The sequence below is a fragment of the Ursus maritimus genome, unplaced genomic scaffold, assembly GCF_017311325.1.
Source record: "Ursus maritimus isolate PB19 unplaced genomic scaffold, ASM1731132v1 scaffold_25, whole genome shotgun sequence".
Lineage (NCBI taxonomy): Eukaryota > Metazoa > Chordata > Mammalia > Carnivora > Ursidae > Ursus > Ursus maritimus.
This window is the reverse complement of record NW_024425008.1, coordinates 7,508,304-7,530,082: the sequence shown is the minus strand read 5'-3', so window position 1 is coordinate 7,530,082 and position 21,779 is coordinate 7,508,304. Positions and strand designations below refer to the sequence as shown.

Below are 21,779 nucleotides of genomic sequence, written 5' to 3'. Positions count from 1 at the left end.
TTTTTATTTTAATGAATATTGCCAAGTTGCTTTTTAAAATTACGTTCATTTGCATTGTGATGGGTAAGAGCGCTCGTTTTCTTACACCATTACCAATACTGTAGTTTTATAATAGCTCTTTCATTTTTACCAGATGTGTATCAACTTTGTTTTTCTGCAGTCTGACAGGAAACTAGTTGTCCTGATTTGCTTGCCTGATGTGCAGTGAAACTTTTTTTTTAGTTGATTTAACAACTCTCTACATTGAGACTGTTACTCTTTTGGGATAGGTTACATGTATTTTCCTCACTTATTTTGTTTTAACTTCGCTTATAATATATTTTTGTTGTATAAAAGCTATAATATTTTTATGTAGGTAAATCTTTTTCTGTATGGCTTTTGAGTTTTATGTGTCTTGCTTAAATATGGTCTGAAAATAGTGTTTTTAATATTTTGAAATATTTCTGATTCTTCAATATTTTGAAATATCGTGACATCTGGAATTTAGACTTTACAATGGATAACCAAACCCATTTGAGTGTTCTGTACTTTCCTCAGTGACTTGAAATGGTTATTAGGGGGGCGCCTGGGTGGCACAGCGGTTAAGCGTCTGCCTTCGGCTCAGGGCGTGGTCCTGGCATTATGGGATCGAGCCCCACATCAGGCTCCTCTGCTATGAGCCTGCTTTTTTCCTCTCCCACTCCCCCTGCTTGTGTTCCCTCTCTCGCTGGCTGTCTCTCTCTCTGTCGAATAAATAAATAAAATCTTAAAAAACAAAACAAAAAAGAAATGGTTATTAGTATAATTTATCTAAAGAATGATCATACTTTGGCTATATGGCCACTAAACTACAGTTAACATCATGGGAACTTATACTGTTTGAGTTAGCTTTATAATTACTGTACCAGAGTGGTTCTCGATATTTCAGAGTATACTTATTAAGTTAGATGCCTAAACTTTTGAAATAGATATATAGCTGAAATAAGCAACCTATAGTCAGTCATATACTAATTTCACAAAAATGTGGTATTCTAAGTACCTAAATATTTATCCCAATTAGAGTCACGTTATGCACAGCCTAACATTGGGAAAGGATGGGCTTTTCTTTGAGTATTGTATTAAAACTTTCTGTGTTTGGAAACTGCTCTTTAGTGTTATAGATGTGCTATAGTTTTTAAATTCCTAGTTTGCCATCCAATGTAGAGAAGAGAGAGAAATTTTTGGAGGTACAGCTTACAGATAATAGTGACAGAAGTGAAACCAGAGTGATACATAACTAGTAGCTGTGAAATCAGGCCTGCTTTCTTTCTTTCTACTTAAGCAGATTGCTTCTGAGTTGAGAGCAGACTTTGTAGACAAGAGTTTTGAATTCCCATACCAGAAATCATGGAGGTTTTTAAGGAAGCTGTTTTAGGAAGATGTACTTGGTAGCAGTATGGATGGTGGACTGGCATGACAAGGGAGAAAGAAGGAGTGAGAACAAGGTGCCAAGAGTCAAAACTAGAGTAGTTGGAATGGACTTGTTACACAGAATGTTAAAGCTAAAAAAAAAAAAAAAAAAAAAAAAAGAAAAATGGGCATGTGTCCTGTGTAAGCTTTGCTTTGATGAAAATATCTTAAATATTGTAAAGAAAATATCCTGTGTTCTAAGGTTGAGAGAAAAATTCTGAAAATACTTAACACTCTGGGCCCCCCAGATGCCACTCTTCTTATTCACCAGAACAAGTGGGATGGGGATGCTGTCATTTGTCATTTTGAGAGGGGGCAAAATTCGGATATGTACTATAAATTGTAGGTATGTATTTATATCTTACTCTGATCCAGAAGGGATTAAGACAGAATGCTTTAGTCACATGTTAAAAAGGAGCAAAATGTTCTGCATTAAATGTTGGGTGAAAAGGGAAAATACGGGTAAAGCTATAAAACAGCAAGAAATTAGGGTACAAGTTTTTTGTTTTTTTTTTTAAGGTTTTATTTGTTTATTTGACAGAGAGAGAGACAGCCAGCGAGAGAGGGAACACAAGCTGGGGGAGTGGGAGAGGAAGAAGCAGGCTCATAGGGGAGGAGCCTGATGCGGGGGCTCGACGCACAATGCCCGGATCACGCCCTGAGTTGAAGGCAGATGCTTAACGGCTGAGCCACCCAGGCGCCCCTAGGGTACAAGTTCTTAACAGAGATACAGTGATACTTAGATTGTGTAGAGTAGAGAACTTGTTGGATGGCTACCAGTTTCACTCTGAGAATTCAGAGTACCCTAAAAGTAAAGATAAATCATGTTCATGAGATGAAAATAAACTGCTCAGGAAAAGCACAAGTGTTCTTCATAGTAAAAACCTGAAGGAAATTTTAATAAGTCATGGATACTGTAGCTCTGTATCTAGTCTGTTTTTTCTTTGTTTTATGTAATTGTAGAATTTTATTTTTATTTTTATTTTTTTAAAGCTTTTTTTTTCTTTTAAGATTTTATTTATTTATTTGACGAGAGAAAGACAGCCAGCAAGAGAAGGAACACAAGCAGGGGGATTGGGAGAGGAAGAAGCAGGCTCCCAGCGGAGGAGCCCAATGTAGGGGCTCGATCCCAGGACTCTGGGGTCACGCCCTGAGCCGAAGGCAGACGCTTGACGACTGAGCCACCCAGGCGCCCCTAGAATTTATTTTTAAAATAGAACAGTGTCTGAAGAAAACTAAATGCTAGTAAAAAATTTGATAGAAAGTGATAGATATGGGCAGATGTCTAATGTGTTTGAGAATGGGAGGAAGAACTCTGCATTCTTGAGATTGATAGCTGTCTGGTGTATTGTTCCAGGATAGGGTCTATAAGCAGAATTCTTTAAATTACTCAGTATTGGAATGTGTATTTTTGTTTTGTTAGAACAGCAAATAAAAGATCCTTGTTTTATCACTCTGCTTGATTTCTAATACTAAAATTGAATGGAAAACTTGACTTTAAACCTCCGTTTAAAGTACAGTGTCATGGTTTGCATTTCTACTTGGGACATTTTGGACATTCAAAGCATATGGCAGCTTGGAATTTCTAGTCCAGCTATTTAAGCACGATTAAACCATTTTTATTGGAGGCACAGGTATCTTGTAACTTTCAGAGTATGTATTTCTTTCTTTTCTCTTACTCGGTTTTGATTCATTTTTATTTTTTTATATGCGTTCTTGAGTTAGTATATGCTCTATACTTGTACTTGAATTAGATAATATGTTCTGTATGTATACATGTGTAGACAGACATATGCTCTTATGTTCTTTCCTGAGTTAGATGGGACAAATGTGATCTTTATTTTAGATGATGTGATGATATTTTGAATAAAGTAAATAAAAATGCTATAATTTGCATCTAATTTGTTTCCCCATCAAAATGTTAATGTGGAAACTCATAGAAATCAACATATTTTTCAAATTAGGGTGAGCAGACTTAGTGTGAATTTAGAAATGTGAGTTGTTATCCTAATATTCTGGTGATATTTTTGAAGTAGACAGTGCCTTTCCAAGCATTGTTTTTTGTGTGACAGTGAAAAACCTGAATATTTGAGAAAGAAAAAAAATGGGAAAGATAAGTGAGCCTTAACTTTACAGAGAGTGAGTACTCCTATTTTGCTGGTGATCCAACTTAACTGGCAATGGATTGAAAGGCATGAATGCAGAGAAACGTATTACTTGCTCAAAACAAAAAACAATCCACTAGAGGTTTATTACCTGAAGTTATGAAAACATGAATTCAGTTCACACTTGACTTGAAAGCTCACTTTGCTTGAACCAAGTCTGGCTAGAATGAACTTGCACTTGTTTTCATTTCTGGCTCTACTCATGTTAAAATAATTTATTAAAGTATTCATAATCCTGTGGTAGTCATAATCTGTGGTAGTCTAGTTTACTTGGGGAAACTCATGAAGCAATGAAAAATAGGAGAGAATATAATCACTTTGGAATATGTGATAAGTGTGCTGTTTCCATTTAATACCTGATTTATCTGAGATCAGAGTATGTGTGGTGTGAAGGAGAATTCTCAGATGGTTAGGCAGTTTTGAGGGCTGCCTTTTTTTTTTTTTTTTAAAGGTTTTATTTGAGAGAGCGAGCAAGCACAAGCCAGAGCAGCAGCAGGCAGAGGGAGAGGGAGAAGCAGGCTCCCCGCTGAGCAGGGAGCCCAGCCATGCAGGGATCCATCCCAGGACCCTGGAATCTTCATCACCTGAGCTGAAGGCAGCCACCTAACCGACTGAGCCACCCAGGCACCCCGAGGGCTACCTTTTTGATAATCACTTTTATGGAACCTGATGATAACTGTTTATTGGCAAAAATATGTACTGACCAAGACATTATGAATGCATTTACACTTAGTTTAATTTGTATATTTTAATCATAGGAGATGCTACATAAATTTGAAAAATAGAACATTAAGATATTTAGTCTGAGCTTGGTGCTCATGTGGATCCCCAGCTCTGGGAATTAACATAGCGTTTATATAACTTTGCAGTTTAGGTTACAGGAGTAGGACCAAGGATCTGAGATGAGTTAATTGCTGCAGCAGATAATATATCTGATTTATATTTATTTAGTAAATATTACTATAAAACCTGGATTGAAATCGAGACAGTGCATAACTAGACCGGGAAACATTGACTAGAGAATATACAGACCAATGGCTAATTTAGAAACAAGCAGTATGGGTTTCCTGGCATTCTTAGTTCTGTGTTGGTATCAGAAGACAAAATACAGAACACTGTCCAGCAGTCACTGTATAAACCAGAACCCAGTGGATAGGTATTAAATGCGTATTGGGACTTCCCTGCATAGGATTCTTGGATTTGGCATGTTATTGCTTAAGTATTGCACTTCATTTTTTTTTTTTCTCTTCAGTATAAAAAAAAATCCATACTTAGAACTTGGGAAGAAAAGTAGGGGTGTGTGTATGTGTGTATGTAAAACAAACACTTTAATTTTTTAAGGAACAGATTTGGGAGAAATAATTGATCCAGATGTTAGGTTCTTAGCCCATTCCTCATTTTGTATGGTATTGGACTTGTTAGTTTTTATGTAATAATTGTGCTACTTATCTTTGGAGCTCTCATCCGTTGACCTACAATTATTTTAACAAAGAGAATAAGAACAAGAATGAGTTTCATTGAAAAATACTTGGGTCAAATTAATTTCCTAAAACATTTCAAGCATGCCATGCCTTTTTGTATTTAACCAGTTATAGTAAAATCCTACTGATTGTAAAAGTCTGGAATTTCCCTTAAAATGGGGGGAAAAAAAACCTTTTAGACTAGCATCACTGTTGAAGTGTGAATCTCTCACCAGAAATGTGTAATAAGCTTAGTGTGACTACACTGCCCCCCATTCCTCAAGTTATCTTTGTTATTTACCCTGTATTTTATAAATTTTATTCACTGTGAGTCAGATACTAAGTTCTGTTTGTGGGGAGTCTCTTGTATTGGTTATAGTGTTTTTGTAGTGTGTTTGTCCGTGCTTTAGAAATAACAATACAACAGATTTTGGCTCCTTTTCAAGAAGTCGTTTCTCAGTTCACCATATTCTAGATTGTGTTTTCTCTACCAGTATATTTGATATGGATTCTTATAGCTTATTTAGATATTTAGGTAATGAAAACGTTAAAATCCGTGGAGTGGGAAGAGATACAGAGTTTTCTTTTGAGTCGCTTGCTTTTGGTTGGTTACTTTTTGTTGTAAGATATCTTTTGAAAGGAGTCTTTTTGGGTATGGCAGGGAACCAACTGTGTTTAGAAATGCATTTTACTGAAGCAGTTTTTTCTAGTCAAGCAGTTTGTCTCAAATTGTAGAAATTCTTTAGTAGTAATTTAATCTAATTTTGTTTTGTAGTCCAGTTACAACGCAGGGATCACAACAAACACAGCCGCCCCAGAAGCACTATGGCATTACCTCTCCTATCAGCTTAGCAGCCCCCAAGGAGACTGACTGCCTGCTTACACAGAAACTAATTGAGACTCTGAAGCCCTTTGGGGTTTTTGAAGAGGAAGAGGAACTGCAGCGCAGGTGAATACACACATATATGTTTTTCTTTTAATTTATAATTTTTTATCAGTGTAATAAATTAATTTTTGAGGCATTATCTACTCAGAATTGTTCACTGAAATCTGTCTTGAGCAAGACCGATGCTTAGAAAAAACTTTTTTTCTACAATGAATTTTATTCCCTTTTGATTTTTGATGCTTTTGGTTATTACAGTACAGAATTGTCAGAAGGGGAAAGCTTATTACTCAGCTAAAGGAATGCCTTACCCAGTGTTACAGTGCCTACATATAGTTAACTAGTGTGTACTTACTTTCTGGTATCTTAAAAACTGGTTAAAATTTAGGGAGCCACCTATTGAGAACTGATTTTCATTTTAATTAGTAATGAAACAACTTGATACTTGATCGATATTTGCTCTATCAACAGGATTTTAATTTTGGGAAAATTAAATAACCTGGTAAAAGAGTGGATACGAGAAATCAGTGAAAGCAAGGTAAGGTGACTTATTTGTATATGAAGTAATTTGCCAACTGAACAGCAGCAGTCTTAAGTAGTAAGCTGTTCTCATTAGCGTGGATTTAGAGTCTTTAACGCAAAGTCCGTTTTAGACTATTTGATAACAGAATTTATATTTTGTTTCTAGTTATTTTGAAAGCAGGGAAAACTGAACTGAATTCAGTGATTTTTATAAGTACTTTTTTGTTGCGATATTTAAAGCTGAAACTATGCTTCACAGAAATAATAGATATTTCCCTGAAGAGATGCTTTAAAAATGTATATTAAATATTTGAGAATCTTGTTACCTTTTCATCAATCCTATGGCAATGAACAGTTTTTAGGTTTTCAGATATTACACTCTCAAACTGAGTATCTGTTCAGGTTTTTTTTTTTTTTAAGATTTTATTTATTTATTCGACAGAGATAGAGACAGCCAGCGAGAGAGGGAACACAAGCAGGGGGAGTGGGAGAGGAAGAAGCAGGCTCCTAGCGGAGGAGCCTGATGTGGGGCTCGATCCCAGAATGCCAGGATCACGCCCTGAGCCGAAGGCAGACGCCTAACCGCTGTGCCACCCAGGCGCCCCTCTGTTTAGTTTTTTATCATATTCACTGAGTTCCTAAAACTTTATTATGAAAAATCATACATACAGTTCATAAACCTGTGACTGGGCTTGTGGTAAAGGAGTTGTATTCTTAGAGTTGTGTGTGGAATTCATTTGACCCATTTTTTAAAATTGCATAGGGTCGCCTGGCTGGCTTAGTCTGTAGAGGGTGCAACTCTTGATCTTGGGGTCGTAAGTTTGAGTCACATGTTGGGGGTAGAGATTATATTAAAAAATTGCTTAAATAGTGATAATTTTCTCAGCACAGTGCAAAATGCATATTTAATCTATAATACAACTGAAAAATTGATGGAAAGAGAACCAAAGATCGAAGAAAACTTGAAAGAGGGGATTAACATAGAAGAAAGTCTTTTGGTTTGAGTCAGATTTATAATACTGTTTTCTCAAAACAGCATATATATATTTCAAGCACCTGATTAAAACTTCAGCAATAGAAGGAGTGTTCTAAACGGGGGACTAGTGTACTGCATGTTTCTAATTGATAGAATTCCTTTTTTTTTTTTTTAAAGATTTTATTTATTTATTCGACAGAGATAGAGACAGCCAGCGAGAGAGGGAACACAAGCAGGGGGAGTGGGAGAGGAAGAAGCAGGCTCATAGCGGAGGAGCCTGATGTGGGGCTCGATCCCATAACGCCGGGATCACGCCCTGAGCCGAAGGCAGACGCCTAACCGCTGTGCCACCCAGGCGCCCCACTAATTGATAGAATTCCTGATACAAATGAGATTTTATTTATTTTTAAAGATTTATTTTAGGGGGGGGGAGGGGGGCAGTGCAGAAGGAGAGAGACTCTCAAGCATACTCCCACGCAGCATGGAGCCTGGATATGGGGCTTGATCCTAGGACCTTGAGATCATGACTTGAGCTGAAATAAAGAGTCAGACCCTTAACTGACTGTGCCACCCAGGCACCCCATGAATGGGATTTTAAAAAGGAAGTTCATTTTGAGGTGAGCAGCAGATGTCCAAGTTTAAGTATTTTTTACTCATTTATTGAACTTAGTGTTTCCTTAACCCTCTATAGGAAATACAGCTTTGTTTTAATGGCATTTTTTAAATATTTAAGTTTAAAGCCATAGTCAAGTAGACAAAGTTAAAACTTAGATTTATTTAATGTGAAATGTGAGTACTACCTCATTGATAGTTTTGTTTCAGGTACTTACTTCAGTAAGTTTCTTTAAGCAGTAATTCTTGACAGAGTTCTTCCTGCTGGTTTTACTAAGGGCAAGAAAATGTGTTTGGATGAATGAAAGTAATGCTCATTCCTGTTCAGATTTATCAGTGTCCTTTTCTTTATAGCTTAACTGTAGGTAGTAAGTTGGTTAGAGAAAGGGACTGAGGTTAGGCTTCATAAGTTTTTGTGTCTGCCTTTTGTAGAGAAAATTTCTTCCCCAGCTGGTTAGTTTTAAGACTTGATACAGGATTTCTTGATGTTGACACTGTTGATATTTTGGGATCAGATTAATTCTTTTTTAGGGTGCTATCCTGTGCATCGTAAGATGTTAAGCAAAACACATCCCTGGCCCCTTTTTACTAGATGCACTGCCCCTGCCCCCGTCTCTCCAAATTATGACCAAAAACGTCTCCAGACATTGCTGTATGTTCCCGGAGGAGTGTAGCCATCCCTGGTTGAAAAGCAGTGATTTAATAGATAGTTCCAATTGATTTATGGTATTTTGGCAGGGGGAGGGAGGATTGTATGACATTTGAATTTTACTTAGGTTGTCTTGTTTGCTGTCTAATATTCTGTACCAAAAAAAAAAAAAAAAGATTTTGTAATTTTTTTTGGTGACCTGAATTAAGGCATCTTAATTTCTGGGTTAAAATTATTAAAATAGCTATAAACATACTAATGTGTAAATGTGTGCTGATACAGTAGCCATTAGCGACATGTGGCTGTTTCAGTTTAAATGAACTAAAATTAAATATCCAGTTCCTCAGCCAGGCTGGCTCTATTTCACTATATATACATATATATATTTCACAGTATAGTGGCTACTGTATTGGACAGTTCTTTAGAGTGCACTTATCCAAAAGATTTGCTTTACTAGAAAAGTCCGTAGATCATTGTTCTCATTCCTTCCTAACTCCCTTTGTAGGCCTATTCCTGCAACATCTTGCTGGCTTAATTTAAATAACCAGGCCAGCCTTGCAAAGTGAGTGTTTTAGATTCCTAAATGTAGGAAGACAAATGTTATATATCTAGATGATCCTTTTTCTATAAGTGATGATTAAATGTGCCCTCAAAAAACAAGGGAGGCCCTGAATCTTTACAATTTACTTTTAAGGTTTTGGAGTATGAAGTAACACTTTCATTTATGTTACTTGGGGGAAGTGAGGAGGAGTGATTGGTGTTTTGGTACTGAATAAAACTTTATTGAGGAATTAGAAAGTGAAGAAAACCATTGACCAAGCACACATTAAAATTGTTTTTTGTTTGGACAGGTATCATCCTTACCACCAGTGGCATTAAGTACTCATCATAGTACTTTACAGTAGTACCAGGGTCAGGAAGATGATTTTTAAATGCTTTCCTTTCTCCTTTTTCTTGGTGTTTCTACTCTAGGAAACTATCAGTAAGTTTTAGTTCTTTTCAGAGTCATCCCACCAAAGCCTTTTGGAAATCTAAACTATTATGTAGTAGTGTTGGCCTTAAAGTCACTTTTGATACGGTAAAATTATATCTGATGTACTATGGAATACTCAGTATAATCATTGAATGTACTTTTTTAAGCAATCAGAATATGTGTTTTTGTTATAGTCTAACATTCATGATATGTGCATCATCTTGGTCATGAATAAAATACGCTTCTAACATTCGCTCCTATGGAATCACATGCTCTCCTGTATGATAGTCCTCTTTTATAGCAGTTTCCAGAAATGTGGCAAAATTCTAAAATGGTATGGGTCACTAAAGAATGTTCACTAAAAGTTGGAAATTACTTTTATTTCAAAATTGGTTGGTATATGAAGGCCTGGTATTTGGTAGAGCTTATAGTGTTTGTTTACCCTCCATAAATTTGCACTGAATTCTTGGGTTTTTGAAAAATTATCATATAGTGTATTTGAAATAATTTCTTTTGTGCTCCACTGACAGAATATCCATTTCTTGTTTGTTTAAACAGAATCTTCCACAATCTGTAATTGAAAATGTTGGAGGAAAAATTTTTACATTTGGATCTTACAGATTAGGAGTACATACAAAAGGTAAATACTGTTTTGATTATCTTGAGAAGGAATACTCTTTAGTTCTTAAAAGTCATCGCAGTTACTTGTGGTGTATCGTACAGCTTAGTGAGTTTGCATGGAAGATAGAGTACTTCCAGGAGCCTAAAGGTGGTTAAGGAGATAAAAAAGATACCTTCTAAACCTGCACTGATCAATATGGTATTAAGTAAATTAAAAAAATCAGCTCTGTACAGCATAGGTAGTATAGTCAATAGTATGGTAACGACCTTGTATAGTAAGAGGTGGTAACTACACTGAAAGTGGTGAGGAGAGCATAATGTGTAGCCTTGTGGAATCACTGTGTTGTACACTGGAGGCTAATATAACATTGGATGTCAACTATACTTCAGTTTAAGAAGTAAGTCAGTGCCACATTTTCAGTATCAATCGGTAACACGGTGGCTAGTGGCTACTGTGCTGCAAAGTGCGAAGAGAGAACTTTTTTCCCATTGGAGAGTTCTTTTGGACAGTGTTGCTCTCTGTATCATTTCCTCTACCCTGAAGAATATCAAGTTAGGAAATCCGAACAAAAATGAGTGGAAGCGTTTTAAAAAGACCTGTGGATATTCTTTTCCCCATGATTTTTTAATTGTAAAATACAGTTGAGCAAAACCCAAACCACAACAGTGTATCTGCAGCCATTGGTGATCACAGTCAATGTTTTCTTGCTTACGCTTGTACTTATCTAATGTAAATAAATACACAGTGAAAATGTTATCACGGCAGAGAACATTTATTGGAGTTTTTTGTTGGGCATTGAGCTAATAATAAGCTTTTGGTCCTCATTATCTTACTTATTCCTCAGTTCTCTAATTCTCATGTAACAAATAGAAGTCTGAGACTTACAGAGACAGTAGACTTCAGCAGTTTCTCCTAGCCGTCTCTTGGGAGAATTATGATTCTTCAGCCATTAACCACTGGCTTCTTTGTTAAAAGTATCTGCCAGGATAGTGTTCTCTTTGTTCTGGCATCCTTCCTTCTCCCCATCTCCCACTGCTCTGTTCCAGTAGTAAGTAGTTAGTGCATTTGTTTTTGATGTGTCCTGTGCACTGCACGCTTTTCTCCATTTCACGTATATGCTAAATACACAGCCTTCAGAATAGTGCCTTAGCTATTGAGTCTTCTAGGGAAATGACTATGTTGACCTGATTCCACATTGATCTCTCCCTTTTATGATCCCAGTTATTGATTTAAGCCATCTTTGTTGTTTTCCCCCTGTGCACTCAAGGCTGGCCTCCTCTCAAGAACTAAATTAATAACAAGCATCTTACCATGGTGTGCCTCTTTGGATTCTTGCCAGTGATCCTTTTTGGAGTTTATTCTGTAGGTCTCATTTGGGGCCAGATAGAGGCTTATAAGCACTGCTCACATATGTGTGCGGGGGGAAAAACACTTTTTGTTTGTTTTGGTTATGACTAATGACATCAAAATTTTGGGTATATTCTTGAATAGTTCCGTCTCTTTAACATAAAAGTCCTATCTGAGTTACCTTTCTCTGACTCCCAGGTCACCTGGGCCACTACAAACAGAGGATGCTTCAGGAAAAAAGATATCCCATCAATTAAGATCATGTTTTTCCTATACTGACCAGTAATGTTTTTTAAGGGGAAGGGCACATTTTTAGAGACTCACCAGTATAATGTTACCAGATTCTCAACATCAAGTACTGCCATGATAAGATGCAAATTAATTTTTTTGTAATAGTAATTAGTGGTTGATGGGCTTAATTTTTTTTAGGTGCCGATATTGATGCGTTGTGTGTTGCACCAAGACATGTTGATCGAAGTGACTTTTTCACCTCATTCTATGATAAGTTGAAATTACAGGAAGAAGTAAAAGATTTAAGAGTGCGTAAATGTTTGGGGTGAAAGGGGAGGAGTTACAAAAATTAGTGAAATTGAGTGAATTTTATGGTATAGCCGTCATTTATTGAACTCTTGTAATTTGCCAGACACCCTTTAAGGGCTTAACATGTATGCTTGCATTTTATTCTTTATAAGCCTAAAATAAGTTTCATCTCATGTTCAGATTAGGAAATAAGGCAAAAAGAATAAATATTAAGCAGTGTGGCCATGATTATGTCTGAGTGGCAGAAATCAAGAATTTGAACCTAGGTTTATCTGATTCAAGAGCCTAGTGTCTTAAAGCTAGTTGTTGAGAACCTAGTCTATGTCAGGCATAATGCTAAGTTATGTTTTATAAATTGCAAATGTCTCATTCACTTAAAAGTACTAAAACTAGTATAGGTCTGATCTGTTGTTTCAGAGACACTAAACTTACTTAATTTTCTTACAGGCTGTTGAAGAGGCATTTGTACCAGTTATCAAACTGTGTTTTGATGGGATAGAGGTAAGGTATAATTCAGATAGACAGTTCTTGCTCTTGTGTAATGTTGATTGATATAGGTTAAAAAATTACTTTAATTGTTAAGTCAATGTGATATTAATTTTTTTTGTTAGAAGTGACTGTTCTTAGTAGAATATCAGTTCTAGTCTTTTTAATTTTTTTAAATTTTATTTTTTTTAGAGGGAGTGGAAGGGAGAGAGAGAATCCTAAGCAGGCTCCACATTGGGCTTAGTCTCATGACCCAGAGATAATGAGCTGGGTGGAAAGCAAGAGTTGGACGCTTAATTGACTGAGCCACCCAGGCACCCCAGTTTTAGTGTTGTGGGGTTTGTTTGTTTGTTTTCAAAGAGATTTATTTTAGAGAGTAAGAGAGATGCGTTGGGGCAGAGGGAGAGGGAGAGAATCTCAGACAGACTCCTTGCTGAGCTCGGAACCCAGTGTGGGGCTTAATCCCACGATCCTGAGATTAAGAGTCTGATGCTCAATGGACTGAGCCACCCAGGTGCCCCTTAGTCTTTTTTCAAAGAGCCTCATGAAATTAAGAGCTAAAATATAGACAGAAATAATTAAACATTGACTAGGAAATGCTGTTACAAAACTGTTTACTAAGTAGGTTTTCCATATGCAAATTTATATACTTTTAGTCTTATTAAGGTGATAACATGATATATTTTTGCAAACAGAATTTTGCCTTGACTTCATTTAAATTAAATATTTAAGAATTTGAGAGAAAACTGTGACCTGATAGCATGTATGCTGAGATATTTTCTGGTAGGTGAGGATTTATGAGTTCAGATTCTTGAGATGATACTCATTTCTGTCTGTTGCTCTCCACAACATTGTAGTGAAGGCAGTTGGAACAAAGCTGATAAGACAGTGAAGCAACTTCAGTTATTTACGTTACTTCTGTCATATATACTGGTTCTGGAAAGTCACTGATAGTGAAGATTGTAAAAATTTGGAAATTAGTAGAATAATACTTAATTGTTTTGCAAAAAAAGGTGACTTCTGTAGTGGCTGCATAAAGATGCCCAGCTCTGTCTTCCTTGAAAAGCCGAATGATTAACCTTAATTAAGTAGACATAAAATGTTAAATTTAGTAAAGGTTTGTCAAGTTCAGGTAGATTTTGTTGTCAGCGTTTAAATAAATATCAAACAGTTTGTAAGGTAAGGCAGTGTCTTGCTTTCTCCAAAAGAACATTACCAAAGAGGGGGGATTTTTTTTTTTTTTTTTTTTTTTTTTTTTTTTTTTTGGTGGAAGACCCAACTCAGTTGAGCGAACTTTCCAGGATGGAGATGAAAGTCAGATGGTTACTTGAAATATTTAATGTTAGTTTTCTATCCATACATTGTACACTGTTTTAGGGAATGTCTTTACATTAGAACATTAAAAAAAATCATTTTATCCTGATTTAAAATGGCAATTTCTGTTGACTTGCTTTTTGAGTTACCTGTTTTTATAAGTACATAGTCTTTATTTTGTCTAAATTGGGGGAGCTACTGGGCTTTGGAATCTGTTTCATTGGAACATTTATGCTATACCACAAGTTAATTATTTAAAAGTGTATAGCTGTTTTTCTATTTTGTAGGTATATGTTTTAAATGGTTTTTCACAATAAGCTCTTTTAAAATACTGCCTTCTAAAGGGATCTTCTAAAAGGCTTATTTCTGGCAGCATCCGAAGTTTTGGAACCTTGAAATCATACCCTTAGGAATAATGACCAAATCCATGCTAAGTTTGTTCACACTCTCACCTTCCCTTGGGAAAAAGGGAGGAGTGCCTGTGTGGCTGGCTCCTTTGGTTAAGTGTCCGACTCTTGGTCTTAGCTCAGGTCTTGATTTCAGGGTCAGGAGTTTGGGCCCTGCATTGTACTCCTCACTGGGTGTGGAGCCTACTTAAAAAAAAGTAGGGGGGAGTTTTGTTTTGTCATTTGCATTCTATAAGCCTTCAAAATGAGCTAGTGTTTATTTTTGTTTTGTTTCTGTTTAGTCAAAACTAAGTTGGGGGACCCTACTGTAATGTTATAGATATATAAGTTCTTAAATGTAAGGAGCCCCCTTTTTACTGCTGGGTATATTTGGGCTAAATACAAGTATGTTGACCTTACAAGTTGGGCACCTTTCAATATATAATCAATTTATAATTTATATGGCTGGAGAACTAAACAGTTAATTTTAAATAGTCTAGTAGTAGATATATATTAACAAATTTAGTGTATCCAGTAGATGCATTAGTAAACTTAGTAAGTCAAACTTAGTAAGCATGATTAAAATGACAAGTAGGTATTTATTCAAGTTCTCTTTAATAATGCCATGTTTTAACCTCTGATTAAAATACCTATGCTATAAATTAATGGACTTTGGACTTTTGGAGGCATTGTCTTGTTGATAGTTGATGAGAAGATCCTGGCCTTAAAGAGTATTAAGTGTTTTCTTTGTTAAAGAAATGCCTTAAAAATAGTTTGATGGATATGGAATATTAAGTTTTGTTTTTGTTTTAGATTGATATTTTGTTTGCAAGATTAGCACTGCAGACTATTCCAGAAGACTTGGACTTACGAGATGACAGTCTGCTTAAGAATTTAGATATAAGATGCATAAGAAGTCTTAACGGTATGTTAAAACCCACTTCCATTTGCATAGTAGCAGTTTTTGTCAAATATGAAATAGTTTTTAACTCAAGATTTTATAATGGAGCTTTTTATAGCCATCTGTTTAGCCATAGTGAGTCAAATAAAATACGCTTTACTTAATAGTTAAGACTACAGAAGAGTGTATGGTAATTTATTTTACTACTAGTATCTTGCACTGTTATTCCTTTTCTTTCTGGAACATTTAAAGACTGACAGTTGTGTTCTGTTACTAGTGGTTTAGGTTTCACTGCATAACCCTAATTAATTGTGATCATGATACTCTTTGTAACCTTTTCAGCTGTTGTGTTTAAAGGAGTTACTTTTGAACACTATTGTATATACATTGCTGTTGCCATGCTCTCAAAGAACAGTTCTTGGAAGCTTAAGTGGATTAAACCCTTGTCATTATATCTGGACTATAAGAGGTTTTAATTATATGATGAACGTTTTAGATTAGGCAGATTATAGATTCTTTGGTTTACAGTAATGCTTGTGATAGGAGAGAAAAGTTTTAGATTTATTTGCCTTTTTTATTCAATTAACGTTACTGATTCTATGAAATAAGTTTTTATTTAAGTTTGACGTCAATCTTAGAAAATTGATAAAAAATATTAAACTTTTGATGATTTAATGTTCTGTTTTCTCACTCCCTGTTAATCAGGTTGCAGGGTAACCGATGAAATTTTACATCTAGTACCAAACATTGACAACTTCAGGTTAACTCTGAGAGCTATCAAACTGTGGGCCAAACGTGAGTTCAGAATTTGTTGGCTAGCTTATTAAAAATGTTTCAACTTTTGTTCAACACTAACTTTTCTTTTTGCTTTTCCCTTATCAACAGGCCACAACATCTATTCCAATATATTAGGTTTCCTCGGTGGTGTTTCCTGGGCTATGCTAGTAGCAAGAACTTGCCAGCTTTATCCAAATGCAATAGCATCAACTCTTGTACATAAATTTTTCTTGGTATTTTCTAAATGGTATGTGTTTAGATTATATTAAAATAAAATTGATTGTAGACACTGAAGTTTAGTCTTATTTCTATGACATTTCTGCAGCTGGTTTCAGATTCAAATTTTAGTTCATGATGTAGCCGTTTAGGTAGCCTTGGGGAGATCATATTGTGTATAAAATGGCAAACCTAAATTCCTTTCCTTTTCCCTAGCTTTCCCAGGATAGTAAGGCAGGTGCTTTTTTGTGCTTCCTTATCCTCTAAATAAACCCTGAATTTTAGCTGTCATGTTTGCTAAAATCCAATGAATTTATATCAGTTTTAGGAAGTTTGGATGAAACTTATATATAACACCTCTTTTACTCTTTGGATTCTTCTAAATCTATAGGTCATTAGTTTCTTGGAATTATTTTTTTGCTTTCAGTTGCCCATTTATCTTTGGTAAAATATTGACAATGTAATTATATATAAAAACTTTTAAGAATAACTATAAATGTGTAAAACATAGCAATTTTGTCATCCCTTTGAGATTAGTCATTAACCCAGGACAGTTTGTTTTTAAAGCTTCCTCATTTCAGCATGTTCACATTTGTCAGTCATTATTTCTTTGAAGAAAAGATAAAAAATTATTGCCAATTCGTATTAGTTGCTTTGGCCTACAACGTTAGGTTTCTTGGTTTTCAATCAGATTGATCTTAGAGATTTGTCTTCCCACTCTATACTTGCCAACCCCTGTACCTCCACCCTTTGCAAAACTTTAGTTATTTTTTAGTTATTTTTTTAGTTATTTTATACAAATTTAAGTTATTGGAAATAATTTTATAATTTACATCTGTGCCCCACTTTTCAGTACACATTCTGTTATTTACAGATTTGATAGCACTTAATCATATATCGTCAGTTGTGATGAGATTGACTAAAGAATGTGAGAATTTCTGTAATGCTACACATACATAGCAAATGATATTTCTAAGAAGCTAAGCTTGCTACTAAGGATGGCAAATATTTTCCAATTTTTAATCTCTTCCATAAAGGACTGAGGTAGCTAACTCGTAGAATGCGTCTTGAAAACAGTGTTATTCATGTCACAAAGTTTGATCACACACATTCATGTTAGAATCTTTAGGTCGTGAGATAAAATTTTCCTAATCAGTCTCTGTAATTATTCATATTCCTTTGCCTAAATGAATTAACTTTTTCACCCTCACTTGTCTTTGGACATAGTATAAGGATAGGAGTTTTGTCTTTCAAGAGGGATTTATCCTGTTGAAGTTTGAGGTGAACACATCGGATGTCTTGGGATAGTACTTTTTTATTTAAATAGTGCTTTATCAGTTCTTTGAGAGGCAGAGATGATGTGTGACTTACCAGCCTGAGAAAGCTACCAAATGGTTTAAGTTAATTTCATAGTTTAAGTATTTTGAGTAGTCTTAACATCAACAGATAGGAATAAAAGATGATATATATCAAGAGGGCAAAATGAATGAAGAAGCATCACATTCACAAATGCTGTATGTTTAACAAAATACGTTTAGATGGTAATATCCAATAGTCTTATCAAGTGCTACAATCTTTTTAAACAGGGAATGGCCAAATCCAGTGCTATTGAAACAGCCTGAAGAATGCAATCTTAATTTGCCTGTATGGGACCCAAGGGTTAGTGTATTATTTTTTCCCCTACAAATTCGCACTGTGCAATAACAAGTAAAAATCATCTGCATAATCTTCAGGGAGACTTCCCATCCTTTTATGTATGAGTGGACATGTCCGTATTACACTTTCTTTTAGATAACCTCAACTATAATTGTCCTCTGATGTGAGAAGCATAATTATGTACCCTGTAAACTCCTTTTAATTGTACATAGTTTATAATATCAAGTTCACTAACATTTTAATTTATTCTATATAGAACTACCGTGTAAGTCAAAGTTTGTGTGGGCATTTGTGCTTAAAAAAAATAAAAGGATACTCAAAATCCCTGTATTTTTTTATTTGATCTAAATATTCTGTTAAAATTGGGTTGTGGTAGGAAAACTGTTTAACGTTTACATGTGGCAGATAACTTCTAAGCAGTATCACTCTAATTACTATGATGTAATTGTAAAAATTGGTTTGGATATTTCAGATTACAAAAACCTGGTTGGGATAAAAGAAGAGCTTCTGTTCTGCTTTTTGGGAAGTTACGACCTTTACCGCTTACTCAGTTATTTAAATGTTAACAACATGCACTTTATTAATTGATAAAAGAAATACAGGTTCAGTAAGGCTTTTAGGTTTATAAAATTCTTTTTTTTGACATTAATTTCCTATCTTATTACAGTATTGAAAATTATGTCAGTTTTAAGTCTGTTAATTACATCAAGCTATCTGTTTTCAAGTTTTCCAAACCTCAGGCATTTAATTTTGGAGGGATGTGAATTTAGTTTCCTTCGTGGAAATATGTCACTTATCATTAGTATACAGATTAAGTTATTAAATTTTTTTTCTTAAAACGATAACACAGATAATATAGCCTCAGCATGTGTTAAGAAGCTTATACTTCCTATAAGTTAATGGTATATTTAAAAACTGTGTTTCCATCTTGTTTAAAATTTGTTTTGCACAGAACACTAGTATGGCATTTCTGAAAAGTGTAATTATGTGTGCATCCCCATTTCTGTTGTTGAAAAAAGAAAAACTAAACATCAGTAGAAGCTCAACTAGAACCCTTTTTGCTCGACAGGCACACTGTTTCTAGTAAGGTTGCCAAAGTAGTCATGCCCAGATGATCAAAGCAAACCTTTAGTTAGACCAAATCTCTGATTCTGTGAAGAATTCCTATAAAAACAATGTCACCTTACGTGGTTTTTCTTTCTCAACTCCAGCTATGAATGAAATAAAATTTAATCATTGGTTCAGTTTAACAAGGGGTAAAAAGTCCAAGTATCTGTTGCATATGTACTTGAAGAAACTGATTGGCTGTTGTTGTATGTAGGTAAACCCCAGTGATAGGTACCATCTTATGCCTATAATTACACCAGCATACCCACAACAGAACTCCACGTACAATGTGTCCGTTTCAACACGGATGGTCATGGTTGAGGAGTTTAAACAAGGTAAGTGTTCATCCTTATGCTCTCCTTTATACACGAAGGATCTACATACCATTGTAGACCCAGTAGTTGGCTGTGCAGTTTAAAATGAAGAAAGCATTCACTGAAGTGGGTTTTGGTGTTTATCGATGGCAGTATATATTTGAGAATTGACTTGAAAAACTCAGTTTAATTCCTTTGAGGCAAATTATTTTTGATTATATACTGGAAAGTTAACCAATTTAAAGCTATCCCCTTAGCTGGCCCTTTATGGGCTGCTTTAGTGTTACACGGTTGCCATGTAAAATTTTAAAATGCTACTAGTTTGTCTGCACTGGGTGACATGAGAGAGGCTTTTAACAAGCTATCTATTTGGAAGAGCTTTGAGCAGGATTGGGGCCAAAGTGTCTATTATTTTGGAAGAACCTCTAAACTTTCTGAATCCTAGTAGTACTGTTCTAATTTCATTGCCAAAAACGGTCTTTGAGGGAAGTAGCTGAAACAGGATGATTTGATCTGATTGATAATAGTCATGAAAGAGAATTAGCTGTAGCACTACCAACTTCAAACTCAGGAGTGTAAAATTTTTTTCGGTAGTGTGAAGAGGCTCTTCATGGGAGAATGTTGCTTAGGAACATCAGGAAGCTTGTTTTTAGAAAGGGAAGAATCCGCTTATGGGAAATTTTTCTTACTTGGTTAACTGCAGTGCTTCAGTTTTTGGAGAGAGTCATCCTATGAGCATGGCATTTAGAGTAATGGTAATTTACCAAAAATCTGGCTCTCAAAAACTCGTCCAGCTTTTTGAAAAGTGTGTATGTGTGTATAAATCTTTGTGCTCTAAAGTCATAGACTGAAATTGCTATTTGTTAAAATTATGATCTTAGGATTATAGTGAATGCATGTGGTATGTTTAAGATCTTTAAAATTCTAGATTGTTAGACCGAAGCATGCCAACATTTTAATATGTTTTTAATTTAGGTCTTGCTATCACAGATGAAATTTTGCTGAGTAAGGCAGAGTGGTCCAAACTTTTTGAAGCTCCAAACTTCTTTCAAAAGTACAAGTATGTATTTTAAGGCATGTCAGACATGTTGCTCTCTTAAGTAATGGTTTAATGGTAGCATATGTGACATCTCTTCTTGCTAGACTAACGTAGTTTTTAATTTTCCTTTAAACATCTTCTATAGAATTTTCCTCCCTGTCACAGAGGGTGTACTGTTTTTAGTAAACCCCTGATTTTTTCTTTGTTGAGGTGAAGTGTAGCCCCTATAGTTTGCCGCCTGGTGTGACCAAACGCCTGTTTGTAGCAGCGTCAGTTCTGTAGGTGACTTAAGTCGTCACCAGAACTCTCAATCCGGATGCCTTGGCAAAGGAGTGAGCAGTTAAAATCTGTAGTTACCGTTCCCTCAGGAAACAAAGTATTTTCAGCCAGTTTTGGAAATTTACCGTTGAGATTTTATATAACCATAGGCAGAGCTAATAAAATGTCAGCATAGAGTCAATAAAGTGTTTCCAGTAGTTCTAGCGCATGATTGGCCTCACATTTTCCCCTAATGTTAAAGCCCCTTCAGATATTTCTACAAATAATTTTCCTGGAATCTAAGTGGGTGTAATATTTTTTACTAGTGGTTTTAATATAATGATTTAATACCTTAGTACAGGTTAAAGCCTGAATGTGTTGGTTTTGATGAAAATTGTAAGTTATAATAAATCTTACTTTAAAAAAAAAAAACGGACTTGCACTTTTATTTGCCCTGAGCTGAAAACTTGCCAAAGTCCCACTTAAAAATTTTTTTCTTTAATGCTTGAAACTTTCCTGACCATTTGATCTTGTGTTGGATTGTGTTTTGTAATAATCTAAGCAGGATTGCTTTATGCTATTTCCCCAATTAAAAACAAGAATGATGACCTTCATGATGTCTCTGTGTTTTGTTTCTGTATCTTTTGCATGAAAAAGCAATATGGAGCCAGCTTAATTGTTGTGTTCTGGGAGCACTGGTTGTCAGTAAATATTTAAATAGTATAACATTGAATGCTCTTGTTTATTACTTATTCCCCATAAATTGTGCTTTTCCATTTGGCAGATAATTTTTTATTGTTTTTTTATTTTAACTGATGTTGAGGAAGTACCTTTGAACATTTAAACTACTAAACATATATTCTGATATTTAAAAAAAACTACATCGAAGTACATAATTGCTTGTATGGAGAATAAGGAAGAAACTGGTTTTATAGAAAAATATCAGCATCTCTTAATCCCTGAGAATCAAAGACTAAGCTAGATTGATTCTTTTTCCTCTCTTCCTCATAGGACTAAGGTGGGTAGAATGAAGTTCTTGAAAGTACTTAAGTGGCTTCCTTCACTTGAAGAAAGATTTAATTGTTGAAATTGAAACCTTGATAGTGTCATCTGTTTGAATAAATTTGCATTACTAGAACTTCGAAGGT

The 21,779-nt window shown here is 35.2% G+C and overlaps 1 protein-coding gene across 8 annotated transcripts in view; it reads left to right on the top strand.

Annotated features, from left to right (window-relative positions):
* PAPOLA (poly(A) polymerase alpha) overlaps window positions 1-21,779 on the top strand; it is a 58,887-nt gene that overhangs the window by 10,340 nt on the left and 26,768 nt on the right. For all 8 annotated transcript variants that reach the window (XM_040641458.1, XM_040641457.1, XM_040641456.1 and 5 more), the window contains exons 2-12: window positions 5,829-6,002; window positions 6,408-6,474; window positions 10,227-10,308; window positions 12,067-12,176; window positions 12,625-12,678; window positions 15,177-15,288; window positions 15,970-16,059; window positions 16,150-16,288; window positions 17,844-17,916; window positions 19,235-19,355; window positions 20,310-20,394. In XM_040641458.1, coding sequence (XP_040497392.1) covers window positions 5,829-6,002; window positions 6,408-6,474; window positions 10,227-10,308; window positions 12,067-12,176; window positions 12,625-12,678; window positions 15,177-15,288; window positions 15,970-16,059; window positions 16,150-16,288; window positions 17,844-17,916; window positions 19,235-19,355; window positions 20,310-20,394 — 1,107 coding nt within the window. The remainder of the gene's footprint in view (window positions 1-5,828; window positions 6,003-6,407; window positions 6,475-10,226; window positions 10,309-12,066; window positions 12,177-12,624; window positions 12,679-15,176; window positions 15,289-15,969; window positions 16,060-16,149; window positions 16,289-17,843; window positions 17,917-19,234; window positions 19,356-20,309; window positions 20,395-21,779) is intronic.